Source organism: Bos indicus x Bos taurus, chromosome 9 (assembly GCF_003369695.1).
Source record: "Bos indicus x Bos taurus breed Angus x Brahman F1 hybrid chromosome 9, Bos_hybrid_MaternalHap_v2.0, whole genome shotgun sequence".
Taxonomy (NCBI): Eukaryota; Metazoa; Chordata; class Mammalia; order Artiodactyla; family Bovidae; genus Bos; species Bos indicus x Bos taurus.
The window spans coordinates 88351719-88370613 of record NC_040084.1 but is presented as its reverse complement, the minus strand read 5'-3'; the positions used below and the strand labels follow the sequence as shown (position 1 = coordinate 88370613).

Here is an 18895-nt window from a genome sequence, read left to right as displayed (position 1 = left end):
TAGGTTATCTCTATGGATGGAAGTTGTTATTGACAATGAGTCATATAAAGCATGGGAATGGGGATGACCACCCAGTGAACAAAGCACAAAAGGGATAAAGACAGAATTGTTAAGAACACTGTCTCTAGGGGAACAGTTAGAAGAAAAGAGCAAAAGGAAATTAAGAACGATAGGGAAGCCTTGACAGGAGACACAGGTGGGACAGGGGAACCAAGGAAGTGGCCACAGCCTCAGATGTGGTCCAGTGATAATCAGTCACTCAATTTAGCGACAACATAGCTGGTGAGCCCACCGGAATGCTGCTCAGAGAAGCAGAGCTCCAGCCAAAAGCCAAAGGCGTCATGATCTTCAAGAAAATGCAGGTCACACGTAGGGTGGGTTAAGTACTCCAGTGGCCTTTATGGCCTGCAAAGGAATATGGGCTTTACTTGAATACAGGCTTGACTTAAATATGTCACATGAAGGATTATATTTTCATCCCCAAGGATAACTCACATCGCTGCTGGAGAGAGCCAAGAGCAGACACGCCCAGAGATGACCTCCCAAAAGCTTCGGCTAACCATCCAACTCTTAATTAGAAACACAGGACTGCTTCGTGTTCTGCCAACTAACACAATTCAGGAAAACCAGAAAGTAGGAAGTATTTATGGGGAGCAATCAAAAGAGGGTTACAATAAAAATTTTATTTTGCCTCATTCCTACATTTGGCATCAAGATTTGGCTTAATTGTTGTCTCACGATCTTTAGCTCAGGTTCCCAATGATTCAGTTGACTTAGGAAAGAACAAGCGCCATGTTAACCTAATTTCCTTTTCTGTAAGAACTTTATGGAGATGGAACTGTGGGTTTGCTTCATTATCTTCCTCTTCTCCTCCCAGGAGATTCACCTGCTCCCTCCCCCAGGAATCATTTTGTGCTTATTCTCTAACTTTTCTGAGGGCATTATTACTACAAGTGTGCTGAAGTGAAGGACTATTTCTACTGCATTTCTGTCACGCGTCCAAGCACAGATGAGCAAAACACATTAGGAAAAGAAATGACACCTTTCCCAAGACAAAATGTTATTCATTGTCAACTACCGGTAAACAATGAACTAAAGTACTCTGTGACAATTTGTTGTTGTTTCGTCGCTAAGTCAGGTCCAAATCTGAGATCCCATGGACCGTAGTCCACCAGGGTCCTTTGTCCATGGGATTTCCCAGGCAAAAATACTAGAGTGGGTTGCTGTTTCCTTCTCAAGGGGAATCTTCCTGACCCAGGAATCAAACTGCACCTTCTGCTTGGCAGGCAGAGTCTTTTTACCACTGAGTCACCTGGAAAGTCCTCGTGACATTTTGGACTCTTACTAAAAGAAGCTTACCGTTTACTCAAAGGTCAAAGAGATTGCTTATGCAGAAAGAAGTCATAAAATTGATCCGTTTCTTGAGATCTAGAATCCTGTTGGATAGTATTATTGCCATTAGCCATGGGTTGAACCGTGAACTCCAAAGATCTTTGCTTAAAGAGGATGAATACGTATCGCTCATCCCAGGCATGGGCAGGATTTGGAAGGTTTTTTAAAAACCTTTTTAAACCTAATGATAAAAATGGGTAACTGTGGTTCACTTGGCTGTGTTTCCCATCACAATTGACTGAGGCCAACAGTTCAAAGTCCCTGGTTGCTTCTAAACATTCTGTTCTGCTCTGCAAGCCATGCGAACAGAAGAAAAACTCACACATCTTTAAATACTTAACCAAAGCAGAAAACTGAAACTTTAGAAAAGTCAATCGAGTTATTTTTACACTGACCAAAATTGTTTGAAGCATTAAAAGATAAATAAAATCAAATCAGCTATTTAGCACTCTAGAGGAAAAAAATAGTGATGTGAAAAGTTTTCTTTAATGTGAAATTCAGCGTATTCACAGATTTGACATGCTCAGTCCACGCGATTCAGAGAAATTCTAAAAACTTCTGTATGGAAATCAGTGAAGGACGGATGGAGACCCATACACTTTCAACGCCCTGCAGCTGCACTCCGAGTCAAGTTCTCAAACAAATTCCTTTTCATTAGTGTAACTGGGAAAATATGTAAAACTCAAGAGCCCCTAAGATTCTTTTGGCATTTTTCCCTGAACAATTCCCAATACTTTTCATTTTGTCAGGCCGAGCAAATAAAGTGATGTGTAGGTGTAAATACCATGCGAAGTGTAGCTGATGAAATACAGATGATTCTGACGGAATAAAAAGTACTAAAGTTTGAAGGATAGCTTTTAAAAATGAATTAATCTGTTTTGCATTTGGGTTATTAATAGTAGAAGATTTTTTTAATCCCACGGTTTTATATTTTAATCCCACTGTTGATATATTTAAATCACATTTGTACATGAATTCAAGTGTACAATAACAAATATTTGTTATTTAGGTCTATTGAAAAATTACTTGGGTATTTGAATTTTTCTAAAGCATGAGAAAAGACCGTATTCAGGGATAAAAGCAGGATACAAAACAGTATTTATGACATAATTTCAATGTGTAAAAAAAGATAGAAGCAGAGATAAAATTCTGGAAGAGAATGTAATAATTTTGAATACTTCTGAGTAATGAGAGATTGTCTTCTCCTTTTAACTTTTCTTTACGCTAAATTTTTAGTCGATGGAACAAAGTAATTTTCAGATAAAAAAAAATACCTTTCAGGAAAAGGAAAAAAATTCTCCACTTAATGGATGGGTAATTTTTTTTCTAAAGAAGCTGCAACCATGTGTATAACGGCTTGATAATGTCACTTTTCCATTATTACCTGACCAAAATTAAAGATGATTTTATTTCAAATGAAGTTTTCATTTTAGACTACAAATAAAATTACTGTCTTGCTGTTGTAAACTGATTTCTAACATGCAGCTATTAAAAGATTAGATAACAAAGGCATTTTATACTCTTAAGAAGATACCCCTTGTTGAGTTGGTGAGGGGAGTTTATTCCTTCCTGTCTTATAGAATGTAGTGAGGTATTTATTTTCTAAAAACCATCAAACTCTGTGACAGATGCATATATACATCTCAAAGTCCTACACTCATGGCTTCTTTTTTAATGCAGGTGAAAGAATACAATTGGATTTTCGTTCCTTCATAGGTCTGTAAGGGAATTTATATCACCGTTTCAGAAAAAGAACTGTTGATCTCTTGGGGTTAAATCTCTACTTGAGAATTCGGGTTTAATTTTCACTTCCATGTACAACATAGCAGCCAGTCTTCTTCAGCTCAGTGACACACAAAAAGGCCAGCAGAGCCAGTGCAGAACAACACTCTACTGGGTGTGGGCCAACATGCAGCGACAATCCTAGACGGCCAGGCTGGTGGGCACTCTCGGCACGTGGCCGGAGGCCAGGCCTTGATGGTATGACTTCACGTTAGAATCTGATAATGATACACCAGAGGCTTTGTTTCAGAAATATCAATTCTGTGTCCCCAGTGAAGGGCAGGGTCTTGTCTAGATTTGTGCTTTTATTTCCAATACTGACAAGCTCAAAACAGAGCCACTCCATGTGGAAAATGGCTGCCTGATTCCTCCTTCATAAACTGAGACTGCATCCTCCTGAGTTTTCTTAATCCCTCCTCTCTTAAGCACGGTGAAAAAAACCAGCAAACCTGCCCACCAAGAGCACTTAAAGCCTGGGAGAAGGGATGACAAATATGTGGATAAGATGCTCAATTTGTTTTGGAAGTTCTTCATGTCTAATAGGGCTTCCCTAGTGACTCAGTTGGTAAAGAATCTGCCGGCAATGCAGCAGACCCGGGTCTGATCCCTGAGTTGGGAAGATCCCCTGGAGAAGGAAATGGCAACCCACTCCAGCATTCTTGCCTGGAGAATTCCATGAAAGAGGCTACAGTCCATGGGATCTCAAAGAGTTGAACACGACTGTGCAACTTTCACTTTTCATGTCTAAGAGTTAATGTATTCATTATAAACAAACTCTTATCAAGCACACTTCCAGAAAAGCAACGATGACTAGATATTTACTCCAAAATCTTGGACCCAGGAGTCCCCTCAAATCAGCTGGCTCCTTCCACAGATCTGCTCCAGAGGGTGCCTCCAATGGGGCCAACAGCTGCTCTCGAAGAGGTTTCCCGAAGCTCAGTTATGGGGGCATCAGGGTTGGGGTTCCTAGGTTGGAGAGGATCCCCTAGGATTGGGAATCTAGCTGTCGTGAGTCTGGAAGCCTGACAGAGGTTTAAGTCACAAAATCGAGGAGCTGCAGCAAGGTATGAATCCCTAAGACAACACAGTCATTGAATGACTCTAGCCCTCCATTCCTTCAAGAAAGCAACAACCAAAGAAGACTGAGAAGAGCACAAGGAGGTGGGAGGCTGAAGGAGGCAGAGGAAGAAAATAAAGAAATCACTCTTCCATCAAAGAGGTGATACTAAGGATGCTATCTTGCTTTATTTGTACTTTTATCTCTATTTGCAGGAATGAAAAATTGAGTTCATCTCCAGGGATTTTTTTCCTGAGAACATCATTGGATAAAAGCACAAAGATGCATGCCCATGGTTGTTAATTTCAGCGCTGTTTATAATGGCCAAAAATGGGAAACAATTTAAGACCCCCTCATCAGAGAACTGCTTAAATAAATTATGGGACATCTCTATGATATTTACAGACCTTTTTTTCTGCCTCAACACACTCAAAGAATTAGAAACATGCTGTATTATCAGTGGCTGAGCCATAGCTGCACTTCTCAGTGCTGGGAAGATTGTAAAATGGAACCCACCCTCATGCCAGGTACTTTTACCACCATTCCCACCATTCCCACCAGTCCCATCCCCCAGCACGCTGAAGAACCTGGATGTAAGCAGTAGCATGTCATGCAGTCATGCAAAATGATAACAGAGCTCTACGCTGACTCACATGGAGACAGGTACACAACACACTGTTAATAATCTGCTTGCTCATAGAACAGTGTGTGCAGCGTGACTGCATTTATGACGGACTGCATCTGTGTCAAGATGGTCTCAAATGTGAACAGCTGTTTATACTTTCTTGTTTATAACTTTCTGTATTTTTCAAATTTTACAAGTATGCATGATTTTTATAATCAGAAAAAGAGAGCACTTACATGAATAATTAGATATGTAAAAAACAACTCACTACGAGTCAAGTCCAGTTATAACAGAAATGTCTCTTCCTTTTAATAAATAAGGCTTTGTGCCCCAAGCCTTGGCCTATATATCATTAGTAAGTCAATGCAATGACATTTCAAGACAACAAAGGAATTTATATGGTCTCCTGATGTTCCCTCGGGTCACATTAAATAAATATTTGAAATCCCTTGTTTTCTATCGTTCTTCAGCTGGTGAATGTATTATTTTTTTTTTTAAAGAGGCAAAATAAAGCCAATGCTCCTTCTCAAGAAAACCATGCATTTGCCTTTTATAAAATGAGTGACATAAATGTAACCAACCCAACATTAATTCTGAAATGCAAGAAAGAGAAATGAGTTTTTATAATGCAAAATCATAAATATTAAGGTTACTAACTGAAAAGTCTGACATCTCACACAAGTATCTGTTCATTTTTCAATTTTATTTCTAAGGAGAACCCCCAAAAGCACACTGTTCAGCTCAAAATATTTTTACTTTCAATTCTTACTTTGATTTTAATCATGAAAAGCAAAATGAAAAATTCAAGGCGGAACTAGGGTGATCAAAACACAATATGAGAAACAGAAAGCCAAGCCCTGGATTAGGAACTGTTTAACACTTTACATTCTGTGGAGGGGGCTCATTTGGTTTGCACTGAAAATAAAAACTTATCTCACATCAAATGAAGGAGTACCAAGTGAAATGGATAAAATAATGTCAAGTTGGAGAAGAGGATGGATTGGAGGGGTGTGGCGATATAAATAGGGCACAGAGTTTTACAAACGTGAATTCTTAGTGAAAGAGATTTAAAAAATAGCTCTTACCCAGCAACCAAGACGTATTTTCCATCTGCTTGATCCTTTAACCTTTCCAACAAGGACAAACGTACTTTGGCTTTGCTTTTGCCATAGATTTCAATTTCGTCTGCAAGCAATCCTATCTCCTTGGCAAGGATCTCCACAGCTTTTGGAGTCTGCGCTCTCGAAATCTCGATATCACTGGGTGGGGGGAATAGAAGAGGTAAGAGAGTCTGCTCGGCTTAGGTGGTCGCTGCTAGTGTAGAAAACATCCACCCACCACGCCAACAATTAAATCAAATGCCTTGTGGTCCTCTTTGCCAAGTAGGATTATGTGCAACTGCTAACAATTAAAGTACATGAGAAAACAGTACATTCCTTTTAGACGGAGAAACAACTTCAAAACTCATAATTCTAAACTTCTGTCCAGGTATAAGGATACACCTCTGTCATAGGAAAGGAGAAGGTATATTACAATGTGCCCAAAGGCCACCCTTAAAGATAATACCATGATTAGAGCACAGGGTCTTCTATGGGTCATCACTGAATTCTTCAACCAGGAATACGGGACTTATTGCATAATGCTTTCCTACTGGGCTAGCCACATGTGTCTCTTGGCAATTCAAATATGTGGAAATGCTCTTGTGTTTCATCTGTGTCCATACTTTTCCTATCGCTTCCCTAGTTCAAGTCCAAAACTGCATTTCAAAATATTTCATTAATTACATAACTGTCGGTAAATGGAGCTAGTGCCCTGAAGCTCAACTTCAGAGACAGGAAGTTTTAGGAACTCCGGAGTGTCGCTGGGCAAACAATGATGCACACATTGTCGCTCATCTCGACAGGAATGCTACGGAAATCAGCATGTGCTCAGCTTCTCAGAAGGCTCCTGAGCTCAGCTGCTTCTCTTATCGGGAGTTTGTCCAATCCACCTGTCTGTGACTTAGTCTGATGGTGCAGTTGTCTCCTGATTGGTCCTGGAGCCCCAATTCTGGGGCACAGCGGTCTCTCCACTGGCAGGCTCTATTTCTTTCTGTTGCTATTGCAGACAATCTACTCTCAGTCCTCATATTATCTCGTGTTCTCCTCTACGACCCGTGAAATCTGACCTCTGTGCAAGAAGTCACAATAAAGCTACTTCCAACACACACTTGAGCTGGAGAGGGGGAAGGGTGTCTTGGCCCGGATGTGGGTGGAGCTCTGTGACCGCAGCAAGGTAGGTCGCTCAGACAGTAAAGAATCTGCCCACAGTACAGGAGAACCAGGTTTGAGCCCTGAGTGGGGAAGATCTCCTGGAGAAGGATATGGCAACCCACTGCAGTATTTTTGCCTGGAGAATTCCATGGACAGAGGAGCCTGGTGGGCTACAGTCCATGGGGTCGCCAAGAGTCAGACATGACTGAGTGACTACACACGCATCTAACCTCTCCTCCAGATCCCTTTTTCCTTTCCGGTTCTCCTCCCTGCTTCACTGTCCATGGTCCCACTTCATTTTACCCTCCTGGCTATACCTTTTTTTCTGTCTCTCTCCTCCCACAACGTCCTAAATTGAATAGGCTACTCTTGGAATATCTCCCAGGTTTTCTCTTCACTAGCTGAAGAGTGACGGTGACATCATTCTGATTTTCTGAGTGATTTATAAACTACTCAGCCTGACTTTCTTTCCCCAGTGGCTCTAGAAGTCAGATTTGCTTAAGCAATTTAAGGGCTTTTCCCCTCCAAGTGGATTTATTTGGATTTGTACAAAGACTTTGGTACACAATTTGGCTGAGTTCTTCTCATTTTTTTTTCTAAGCTCTCTGAGAACAGAATTTATTCATTGACTTCTAAAAATGAAGGTGTGATAACAAAATAAGTAATCAAGAAATATTTTATGAAACAGCACGAATATAGGGATGATTATGACAAAGAACATTCCTTGGAATTTATGTATTAATGAACCAGATGACTAAGATGTTTAGTCTATTTGAGGAGTGAAAACATAGCTTGGAGGGTTTCACCAGCCTGGTGGGTATAATCGAATCATAGTGGTTGGCTGTGACCCAAGGAAACAGGTCAGTTCTGAAAAGTAACTGGTTATCAAGTGAAAAATGAGTCAGTTCCTGGTGGTGTTATTGCTTACATTCTGTGTATTCCAAGACGGCAGGCAGGATCACCTGTTTAATCGCTGGCCTTAAGGGTGCCCCCTGCAGGAAGTGGGTTGGGCCAATTCAGTAATAGAGGGGCAACCATAGGGGATTCACTATGAGGCTGGAAAATGCATCTGTCATCTCTCTGGCTGAGATAGCTTATCTAACGAACTGTTCTAAAATCACATGCTGAGACTGTCTCGCAGTTTGCATTTCCAAATTCATACAGAGGGAATATGTAGCTTTCACTTCATTAACTATCACTCAAGAAAATATCCATCTGGACTGTCCCAGAGTGTCCCGTCAGAGAGCAGATACCACCATGTTCTGAACAAAGTGGAGCTCCACTCCCACGTGGAATAGTGATTGGTCTGGTTGGTCATTTACCCCCAACAGAGAAACCTACAAGGCCCTGCAGACCAAGCTGACTGTGTGTGTTGGGCATCTCTGACACTGAAAAGCATATTCCAAAAAGTACCATATTTTGTCAAATCTAAGGTACTATTATTTTAAGAAAAAACACTACCACTGAACATGAGATACATCTTTGACAGGAAGGTGCATGCTGATTTCAGAGGTATGAAAAAAATCTACATCTTAGCATTGATAGACTATGGTAAACATGCTCCCTATTATTTAATTTTGGAGGAATTAAAGGACAGAAAAAACAGTGCAGCAATTTGATTAGAGAACGCTATCTACCATCAAAGCCGTAAGACCGTGAGTTTTGCCCCCATCCAATGGATAACTTTGGGTATCTAAGGTGAGCTGATGTCAGTATAAACAAATACCTTGGTACAGGGGACAGAGGCTGAAGTTTCAAGCAGTGAAGTCTCCATCTGCGGTGCTGCTGCTCACGGAGCCATCTCCTTCCGCTGCTGACCATGTTCTTTAATAGGGGTAGGAAGGAAAGGGTGTTAGACAAGTAAAAGCTGATGGCTTACGTATCTACACTATGAAAATACCAAGCATCATTCAGGGATACTGTGTCATGGAAAGGAACAAAAGTTGCAAAATAATCCAAGTGGGCCTCAGGAGTAATTTTACTCACATGTAATTAAATGTGTAGGTTTTTCTTAAAAAAATAAAATGTGAGATCCAAGTACTATTTTAAAAACTTTGTATTCATTAACTCAAAAATTCTCAAATAACTGGGTCAGACAAACCTGAATCCGCAGAGCAGCAGCAAGGAGACTCACATCTTCGGCGATGGGACTAATACCATGGACGCCAGAAGAAATGCATGCAGCCTTCCCTGGGGAAAGAAAAAAGACTTTCAGCATAACGTCATTTGTAGCCTACTGTTTTTTCCCTGTAAAATGCCAGGATGATGAATGACGTTCTCATTTTCAACCAAGGAAGTGAGCGTGTCATGGCACAGCTACAGGTAGTAGGTCAGCAGCTGGGTCCTGGCACAGCCTTGGGGCTCCCAATTGGGCCACAGATTTAGAGTTTGACGGGATTAAAATCTTGCCTCTACCTCTTACTGGCAATTGTGACTTTGGGCTCGTTAATTAATGTTGTTCAACCTTACAGAGTTTTGTGAGAACTGAATGTGATATGGTATGTAAAGTGCCTGGCATATTATATGTATATTTAAACAATACATCTAAAGTCAAAGCAATTCCATGTATGATTCAGTTCAGTTCAGTCGCTCAGTCGTGCCCGACTCTTTGAGACCCCATGAATTGCAGCACGCCAGGCCTCCCTGTCCATCACCAACTCCCGGAGTTTACTCAAACTCATATGCATCAAGTCGGTGATGCCATCCAGCCATCTCATCCTCTGTCGTCCCCTTCTCCTCCTGCCCCCAATCCCTCCCAGCATCAGAGTCTTTTCCAATGAGTCAACTCTTTGCATGAGGTGGCCAAAGTACTGGAGTTTCAGCTTCAGCATCATTCCTTCCAAAGAAATCCCAGGGCTGATCTCCTTCAGAATGGACTGGTTGGATCTCCTTGCAGTGCAAGGGACTCTCAAGAGTCTTCTCCAACACCACAGTTCAAAAGCATCAATTCTTTGGCGCTCAGCCTTCTTCACAGTCCAACTCTCACATCCATACATGACCACGGGAAAAACCATAGCCTTGACTAGATGGACCTTTGTTGGCAAAGTAATGTCTCTGCTTTTTAATATACTATCTAGGTTGGTCAAGAACGAAAAGGAAGATATAAATGCCTATAGAATAAGCCCAGGTAAAGTGCTGTGTGACAGATCAGGCTTTGTAAAATCCTTGTCCTAAAAGTGACAGAGCTGGGCTCAGAGGTAAAGAATCTATGTGCCAAGTGCAGGAGACACAGGTTCGATCCGTAGTCCCAGAAGATCCCACACGCTGTGCGTGAAGCAACTAAACCCATTTGCCACAACTGAGCCTGTGCTCCAGAGCCCTGGAACCACAACTGCTGCAGCCCATGCGCCCTAGAGCCCGCACTCTGCAACAACGGAAGCCACCACAGTGAGGCGCTCGCTCTTTGCAGCTACAGAGTAGCCCCACTTGCTGCAATTAGAGGGAAGCCTGCACAGCAACAAAGACCCAGCACAGTCCAAAGGAAATAAACAAATGAAATTATTAAAAACAAACATAAAAAAAGACAGAGCCGATTCTCCATCAAAGCTGAGAAATGAGGATTTCCTTCAATGATCCAGTGGCTAAGACTCTGTGCTCCCAATGCAGGGGGCCCAGGTTCAATCCCTGGTCAGGAAGTAGATCCCGTATGCCATAACCAAGAGTTCATGTGCCCCAACTAAAGATCCCAAGTGCTTCAACCAAATAAAATGTTTTTAAAAAAACTGAGACATTATATTTTAGGATATTAAGTTTGAGGATTACCTGGATTTCAAAATACAGAGAAGCATTTTATAAGAATTCTACTGTGGTTGGCACTTAGTTTGTGAAATGTAAACAGACAGGAAGTTTGTGAAATGTAAACAGACGTGTAAAAATGCTTTAGCCTATGCTGTTAACAGTAAGCTTTTTGAAGGAAGAGACAACCACTCTACTCTTAAATTTATCCATTTTCCTGACAGTCCTTTGCAAGAAAGAGCACATAACACGTAAGTGTTTGTGATGTTCTCTTGTCAAATGTATTAAGGGGGTAAGAAAATCATATCCCTCATGTATTGTTTAAAGAGATTAGCAACACTTCAGTTTTATACATCATATTTAGGCAAAAGCCAAGAGTCTAGAGAATGAGAAAGACCTGTTTTGTTGGAACCACTAGAGATCTGATCTAAAGGTCTTATCCAACCCCTGTGGAAAAGAAATATGCTTCCCTCATTCTTACCTCTACCTTTAAATGATGGGGAAATAAGAAAAAGTTGCATTCAATTTATAAATGGATGTTCCAGGAGTCTAATTAGGAATACCCATGTGAATGAAGATTACTTCACCTATAGAATTACACAGTGCACAATTTCACACTCTTAGCTACTGTCTAGCATACAATATGGAGAAGGAAATGGCAACCCACTCCAGTGTTCTTGCCCGGAGAATCCCAGGGATGGGGGAGCCTGGTGGACTGCCGTTTATGGGGTCGCACAGAGTCGGACACGACTGAAGCGACTTAGCAGGAGCAGCAGCATACAATAGAACGCAGCTAAAATCAAGTAAGAGCTTAAAAGACAACACAAAAGACACATATATCTCAAACTTTAGAAGACTCTTGTAGGAACCAACATTTCTCATTTTAAAGAAAGTCATCTGAATTTTAGTAATGCTTTAGTGTATTATTTGCTTTTCCTTCTACTATATTCCAGCCAATAAAATGAAGTATAATTTTTAAATGGGAAAAAATCTAAGATGGATATCTCAAGTTGACTGAGTCAGAAGCTATTTTTTTCTTTCCTATGGTATACTTCCAACCTTTTCTATCATAACCAGTGGGCTGCTTTTGTAGCAGGAATCAGTGCAATCTTAAAATGGAATGGACAGTTCTGAATCTGGAGAAACTGAAGCAATTAAGATGGTAACTCAGGGAATCTAGAATACACGGTTAATAAATTTCTTGGAGACCCAAAAAAGGAAATCATTACCTCACCACCCCCGCTGCCTATGTTGAGGCCAGGCCCCACCCGGAGGGCTGTCCACACTCGTAAGTCGAGCAGGGCTCTCAAACCAAATGGCTCTTTTCATTTCCCACTAACACTCCCCATTAACTCACAGCTCCTTCCTCCAGGGACAAGTCAGTGAATCCCTTTAAAAGATGGCCTTTCACTTACCATTTTTCTTACAGTAACCAAACTTGCTACAATGAGAAAATTTAAGGCTAAGGTGTTATAATAGTTTCCTTGGAAATCAGAAGGTCTCTTTTCAAATAGGAGCTGCTTTGAGACCACCCTGGGACTCTCAGCAACTCTAATTAGCCTGAGTCCTGGGATGTAGCCCCCTGTCTCCACTCTATAGAATCACGTTTGCTTCAAATGATGCTCTCTCTGAACTACTCTGACCCATTAAGTTTCTATTTTGACACTCTTCTCTGGGCCCCAGACTAGTATCTCCTTTATCTCATTTGGTACATCAGAAACTAAGTCTGAATATTAGGTACACAGTGGTTTTTGCTGAGGATGAATTTTGACCTTTAGCATGCAGAGCATTACAAAATCAGAGCCCATTTCTTTCATTTGAAATAATGTTTTAGAAAATAAAATTCTTGTACCTAGACAACTGAACCCTGCTATGGCCCTGTTTTCAATCTAAACATGAGACTCATGCCACAGAAGAGGGACCCAATCCAACAAGTTAGGTGTAATTGTTTTCCAAGCACTGCCTCTGGGCTATCAGCCATCATGAAAATCTCTCTGGGGATTACGTATTCAATAAAATGCCCCTATAGAATTACCTCATCATAAATCACCCCATCCCATCTATTTTTACAAGGGAGGGAAGGGGAACCCTGTATCATTAAGATGACCAGGAAAATTTCATTATAAAGCCCTGCCTTCACCCAATCATAAGTATATTAAACATTCTTTTCCTCTTAAGTTGAAATAAAAGCAACTTTCTCTTTAATAATGTTTGAGAAAGGTCTTTGCTTGCTTCAAGTGGAAAATTATATATAAAAGAGGGAAAAAGCCTTTCTTCAATTTATTCAGAGATTAAATTCTCATACTAATCAAAGTTGTTAAAACAAAAACTTCTGACTACTGAGAAATGAAATGCTATTATAAATAGTGCCGACTGGAAAACCTTCATCCGTTTAATCAGCACAGTGTTTTTTCCATCTTTGCCTCTGCCTCGTCAGCCCTGTTTTTTTAGCGGAGAACAAGTTTAAGGAAATGTCTTTCTACCTGAAACTAACTTAAAACTGTAACCATAGGATAATTCTGAATCCATTTTTAGTCGCTCATTCAACACAGTATTTACTAAGCCCTTGCAATGTGTCAGCTAATATTCTGAGCACTCAAAAATCAATAAAAGTTCTACTATTGGACCAGATAAACTAAAAATAAACTGCAATCTGTCTACATCCAGAATCTTTTTTTTTTTCCCCTAAAGAGAATTGTTACACCAAAATTTAATGTTTTTAAAATACCTTAAAAAAAATAATGGTCTTAAAAAAAAAAAGAAACACATTAAAAATAGGGCACCATTTCAACCGTAAAACATACGCCAACCTTCATGTAATTGTAGGGCTCACAGGATTCCAAAAGAACACTGAAGTCAACTCTCCTATCTCCAACCAGGGTTGTGCCAAAATCACCCTAAACACAAAAACTCTAACAAAAAACAGCAAGTAAACACTGTAGCAGGGAAGCATGCCTTAAAAAAACAACAATAAAGTCATAACTGACTTTCCTGATCCCACTAGGATTCTGAGCAAATTAAAACCGGGCATGGCATTGCTGGTACAGTGGTGAGCAGAGCTGCCTTCCAAAACAGTGCACGTATGCTGTGGATGGACCAAGCATTTTTTTCTTTTCAGGGAAAAAAAGTTACATCCACAAACTACATATATTTCAAAGAATTGAGTAAAGAATTGAGCATGCTTTCTATTTATTAAAAAAAGCCATTAATTCCATTCCATATTATACTGTACCTCTAATTGCTTCATTCATGTGTGTGTTTGTGAGCTGAGTACATGAGCATTCTGAAAAATTCCTGAGCATCTTCCCTTCAAAACACCCCAAACCACCTTGTGTCCTTCAGCTCCAAGGGGCTTTTAATCTGATTGGTCAATTCTGGGAGGAGTTACATTTCCTAAAGAGGAAGGTGCATTATTTCTCTTTTTGAAGAAATAGTTAAATGAATTTCAGTAAAACTTTTAGCATATTCCTTTCTTTTCTATTAAGTTTAACGCTTTTTTGGTGGAAAAATGTAAAATGGTCATCCCAAGGTGACTGAATCCGAAGTTCTATTTATTTTCTCCTTGATACTATTCTTTATATCACTGTGTTGCGAGGCTGCCTAAGCTTCAAGGTCTAGAACGCCTGTACTAGTAGAGACTTCTACTCCTTTTGGTTCAAGTTTTGACCAGCTTTGGGGGAAAAGAAAAAAAAACACCATCCTCTTGGACAGCTCAGTACAGCCCCGCATTCCCACCCCATGTTGAAATTGGGAGCCACAGGCAACAAGGAAGGAAGGTTCTGTCTTCCTCTGCCATTGTCTCTTGCATACACAGGTCATGGGACTTGAGAGGGTGGGCTGGGTGTGGTCCAAAGCTCTCATAGCCTGAGTGTCTTTCTGTGAAAAAGAAAAAGGTCAGCCGGCTGGATCAGCTCCTCCTGGCCCCCTGGGTGGGCATCCTGGCCCTGACACAGCTTCAGCTACCCTGAGAGTGACCTGATGTGATCCAGGATGTTCCTGGATCCCTGAGCAAATACCATCAAATACTGACACCCATCCCAGGACCTCTTCTGTTTCTAAGGGTGACTTTCCCAGCATTCTGAATTGACTCTGGGGCTCCAAGAAGTGCTTGAGGGGTCACTGCAAAGGGAAATTATGAACACAGGGGAGCTGGTCTCCATTCCCCTCCCTCTGGCAGCTGTGTTTTCATCTACTTTTATGTGTTGAAATCCACCTAAGATTGCTTTAGGAGAAAGCATTCTGCTGTTTTAGAAAGACTGTGAGAAATACTATTCCTAGTTTACCTCACACATGTACTAACTGCCTGCTGTAGGTCACAACTGACTTGTCTGCTCGATGCTAGAGGACAGCAAGGGACATTTCAATGGGGCGGGGAGGCGGCTGCTACTGCAACTGGCATCTTGGTTGCTCTTTGCCCGACAATATGGTTCCAATATAAGTAACTGAAAAGGCGGTCACCTTAACTGTGTTCCTGTGTTGACAGTGACCACCATTTCAGGAACATACTCTTTCCGAATAAGGTTAACCTTGCTCATAGCAATCTCGCCTGTTTTGATTGTGGCCTGGCACCAATCTGAAGCCATTTACCTGATAGAAAGTCATGCGAACAGTTGAAAACAGTAGTTCCCGGTTGAATCCAAGAAAGGGGGATCTCTTCTGGCTTGGGTGAGCCCAAGACCACAATATCAGCCTCCTGTAGCTAGAAAGAAAAAAAGAAATACCACACGTGTTTTTAACTGTAGCATAAAGATGTGACGATCAGCATCAAATGCCTTCCATGTAGCAGATGACAATCGCAGTTTCAGATTGTCAGCTCCTCACTGGTGTACTGACAGAATCACTTTACTAACAAACGAACTAAGTGCAAACTGAACGTGATTATCATACCCTGGAAAGGAAGCTTTAAAAATTTCTTCCAGGTAGTCACTCCAGCATATAAACTGCATGCTGAGTTGCTTAAGTCGTGTTCAACTTTTTGCAACCCCATGGAGTATAGCCCACCAGGCTTCTTGGCCCATGGGATTCTCCAGGCATGAATACTGAAGTAGGCTGCCATTCATTTCTCTGGAGGATCTTCCTGACCCAGGGATCAAACCTGTGTCTCCCGCATTGCAAATAGATTCTTTCACCACTGAGCCACCAGGGAAGCCCCAGCATAAATACTGTGTGTATTTTTAGCACTGTCACATTTTCACCACTAACTGGAATACTGAGAAAAAGGCTGAAGTCAAGGAAACAGGGAGGGCACTGCTGGGAGGAGGAGATGGTACTCGGCGCAGGGTAACACAGGCAGCATCCTGACTTAGGACAGAGATAGAGCTGGTCTAGAAAAAAAAAAATCTCATTTTCCTTTAGGTCCTGGTTATAGTGTCTTGTCGAACTGCTTGGCTTTGTTTTGTTTTCTTAAAGAAAAAGGTTGGAATGCAACCCCTTCTACAAAAGACATGTCTGCCCTATTTGTATTTTGATAACACAGCGCTGGAGGAACATGTCTGGTAGGACAGTTCTGAAGAAGGGTGAAACGTTAACTCTGGCGTCAACAAAGGAATGACCACCTATTCCAGCACCAAGTAAGCACCTGATGACTTCAAACTGGACCCATATGTGGAAGGACTGAGTGGAAGAAGGAATCCCAGACCCGCAGGGAAAATAGTGACAATTAAGCATGTCAGCTCTTAAATACATGCGGTGAGTGTCATTGCTGCTGCTGTTGCTGCTAAGCCGCTTCAGTTGTGTCCGACTCTGTGCGACCCCATAGATGGCAGCCCACCAGGCTCCGCCATCCCTGGGATTCTCCAGGCAAGAGCACTTGAGTGGGTTGCCATTTCCTTCTCCAATGGAAGAAAGTGAAAAGTGAAAGTGAAGTCGCTCAGTCGTGTCCGACCCTTAGCAACCCCATGGACTGCAGCCCACCAGGCTCCTCTGTCCATGGGAGTTTCCAGGCAAGAGTACGGGAGTGGGGTGCCATTGCCTTCTCCGGTGAGTGTCATTATGCCCATTTAATTGACAAGTAAACTGAGACTGAGGAGTGCAAGAATCTCAGTGGTATATCCCGTCTTCCCAGTGGCCCAGCCTTGAATTCAATACTGCTGAGGCAGAAAGAGGGAGACTGACTGCCCTCCACTTTCCAGTACTTGACAACCCTTCCATCATCGCTTTTGCCAGACTTCAACGCCCTGCAACTGACGGCAGACTCTTCAGAATCAAACAGACAGGAACGGAAGGCAAAACACAAAAACACCCCCACTGCCACTACCCTCACACATCCATCCAAAGGCCCAGGAAGTGAGCCGGCTGCAGGGGTCCTCATCCGCTTTCAGCCTGGACATGCGGATTGCTGAGAGGACCAGGCAGGACCAGGCCAGTGTCACAGTGCTTCAGTGCCCAAACAGCATTACAGACTCGGCTAAGGACTGTGTAACACTGGGCAAGAGGCTGCCTCAGCTAGAGTCTCAGGAATCTTGCAAACAAAACAGCCAAGATCTAGAGCAGCTCTGAGCTCCCTTGATAAAGAAGCAGGGTGAAAATTTAAACGCACATCTTGTCAAGAGCCAACAAAGCCAATCCTCACAAATTAACATCCCGGAAACACTGGTCAATCCGATCATGCAAATCGTGCTCATGCTTAGTTGCTCAGCTCTGTCTGACTCTGTGACCCCACTGACGGTAGCCCGCCAGACTCCTCTGTCCATGGGGCTTTTCTGGCAAGAATACGGGAGAGGGTTGCCATTTCTTTCTCCAGGGGATCTTCCTGACCCAGGAGTTGAACCCGCATCTCCCATCTCCTGCATTGTAGGCAGATTCTTTACTCACTGAGCCATCGGGGAAGCCCAATCATGCAAATAGGGCACAGCAATTGACTGAGTACCATGAAGGAGCCCAAATGCTTTTCAGTTTTTAAGGTGCTCACTGTTTTTCAGCATTACCCTTTATTAAGGCACAGCAATGAGTCAGTATTAACCACATTCAAAAAGAGGTCCCTACTGGAAAAACTACAACAGTGTAAACACAAATTAAGAGGTTTACACTCAATATTATCAGCAAGGAGATCAAACCCATCAATCCTAAAAGAAATCAGTGCTCAATATTCATTGGAAGGACTGATGCTGAAGCTGAAGCTCCAATACTTTGGCCACCTGATGCAAAGAACTGACTCATTAGAAAAGACCCTGATGCTGGGAAAGATTGAAGGCAGGAGGAGAAGGAAACAACAGAGGATGAGATAGTTAGGTGGCATCATCGACTTGATGGACATGAGTTTGAGCAAGCTCCGGGAGTTGGTGATGGACAGGGAAGCCTCGCGTTACAGTCCATGGGGTTGCAAAGAGTCAGACATGACTGAGCAAGTGAACTGAACTGAGTGTGTTATGGTCACGTGGGTTCTCAACAGATGGAGCTGAAAAGCGGCTAGACTTGTAGGTGCTTTTATTTTTAGGAGAAAAATGTGTCCTTATGGAAAGAGGATTTTAAATGTCTGATAAGAAAACGTATGGGATCCCTAGGTGGCACTAGTGGTAAAGAATCTGCTTGCCAATGTAGGAGATACAAGAGACCCAGGTTTGATCCCTGGATCAGGAAGGTCCCCTGGAGTAGGAAATGACAACCTGCTCCAATATACTTGCCTGGAAAATTTCATGGACAAAGAAGCCTGGCGGACTACAGTCCACAGGGCCGCAGAGAGTTGGACACAACTGAGCGACTAAGCAGCAGCAAGAAAATATATGAGTCCCTTTACCACTGCAGACAGTCAACCACAGTACGACTCGAGAGTAACGCAAATTGTTTAACACCTGTTGTAAGTGATCAGCAGACAAGAAATGCCATTTCCACGTTCAACGGTGGCCAACACAGAACATGTTAAACTATCTACAGGAAAGAAGTTAATATGGACACGACTGCAATGCTCATTTTGGAAAAAGCAAGGATCACAGGTTCACTTGAGTCCCCTAAGAGTGCTTAGTTTCCTACACGTGGTATCTTCGGTACAACCTGTTCTTTTCATTACCTATAAATCTCAGACATCTCATGCCGACCCCTTAACTGTGTACCTAG

The 18895-nt window shown here is 42.0% G+C and overlaps 1 protein-coding gene across 2 annotated transcripts in view; it reads right to left on the bottom strand.

The window, feature by feature from the left end:
- MTHFD1L (methylenetetrahydrofolate dehydrogenase (NADP+ dependent) 1 like) overlaps positions 1–18895 on the bottom strand; it is a 182015-nt gene that overhangs the window by 134842 nt on the left and 28278 nt on the right. For both annotated transcript variants that reach the window (XM_027551844.1, XM_027551845.1), the window contains exons 8-11: positions 15431–15542; positions 9210–9298; positions 8835–8932; positions 5942–6115 (exon numbers count right to left, since the gene is read on the bottom strand). In XM_027551844.1, coding sequence (XP_027407645.1) covers positions 5942–6115; positions 8835–8932; positions 9210–9298; positions 15431–15542 — 473 coding nt within the window. The remainder of the gene's footprint in view (positions 1–5941; positions 6116–8834; positions 8933–9209; positions 9299–15430; positions 15543–18895) is intronic.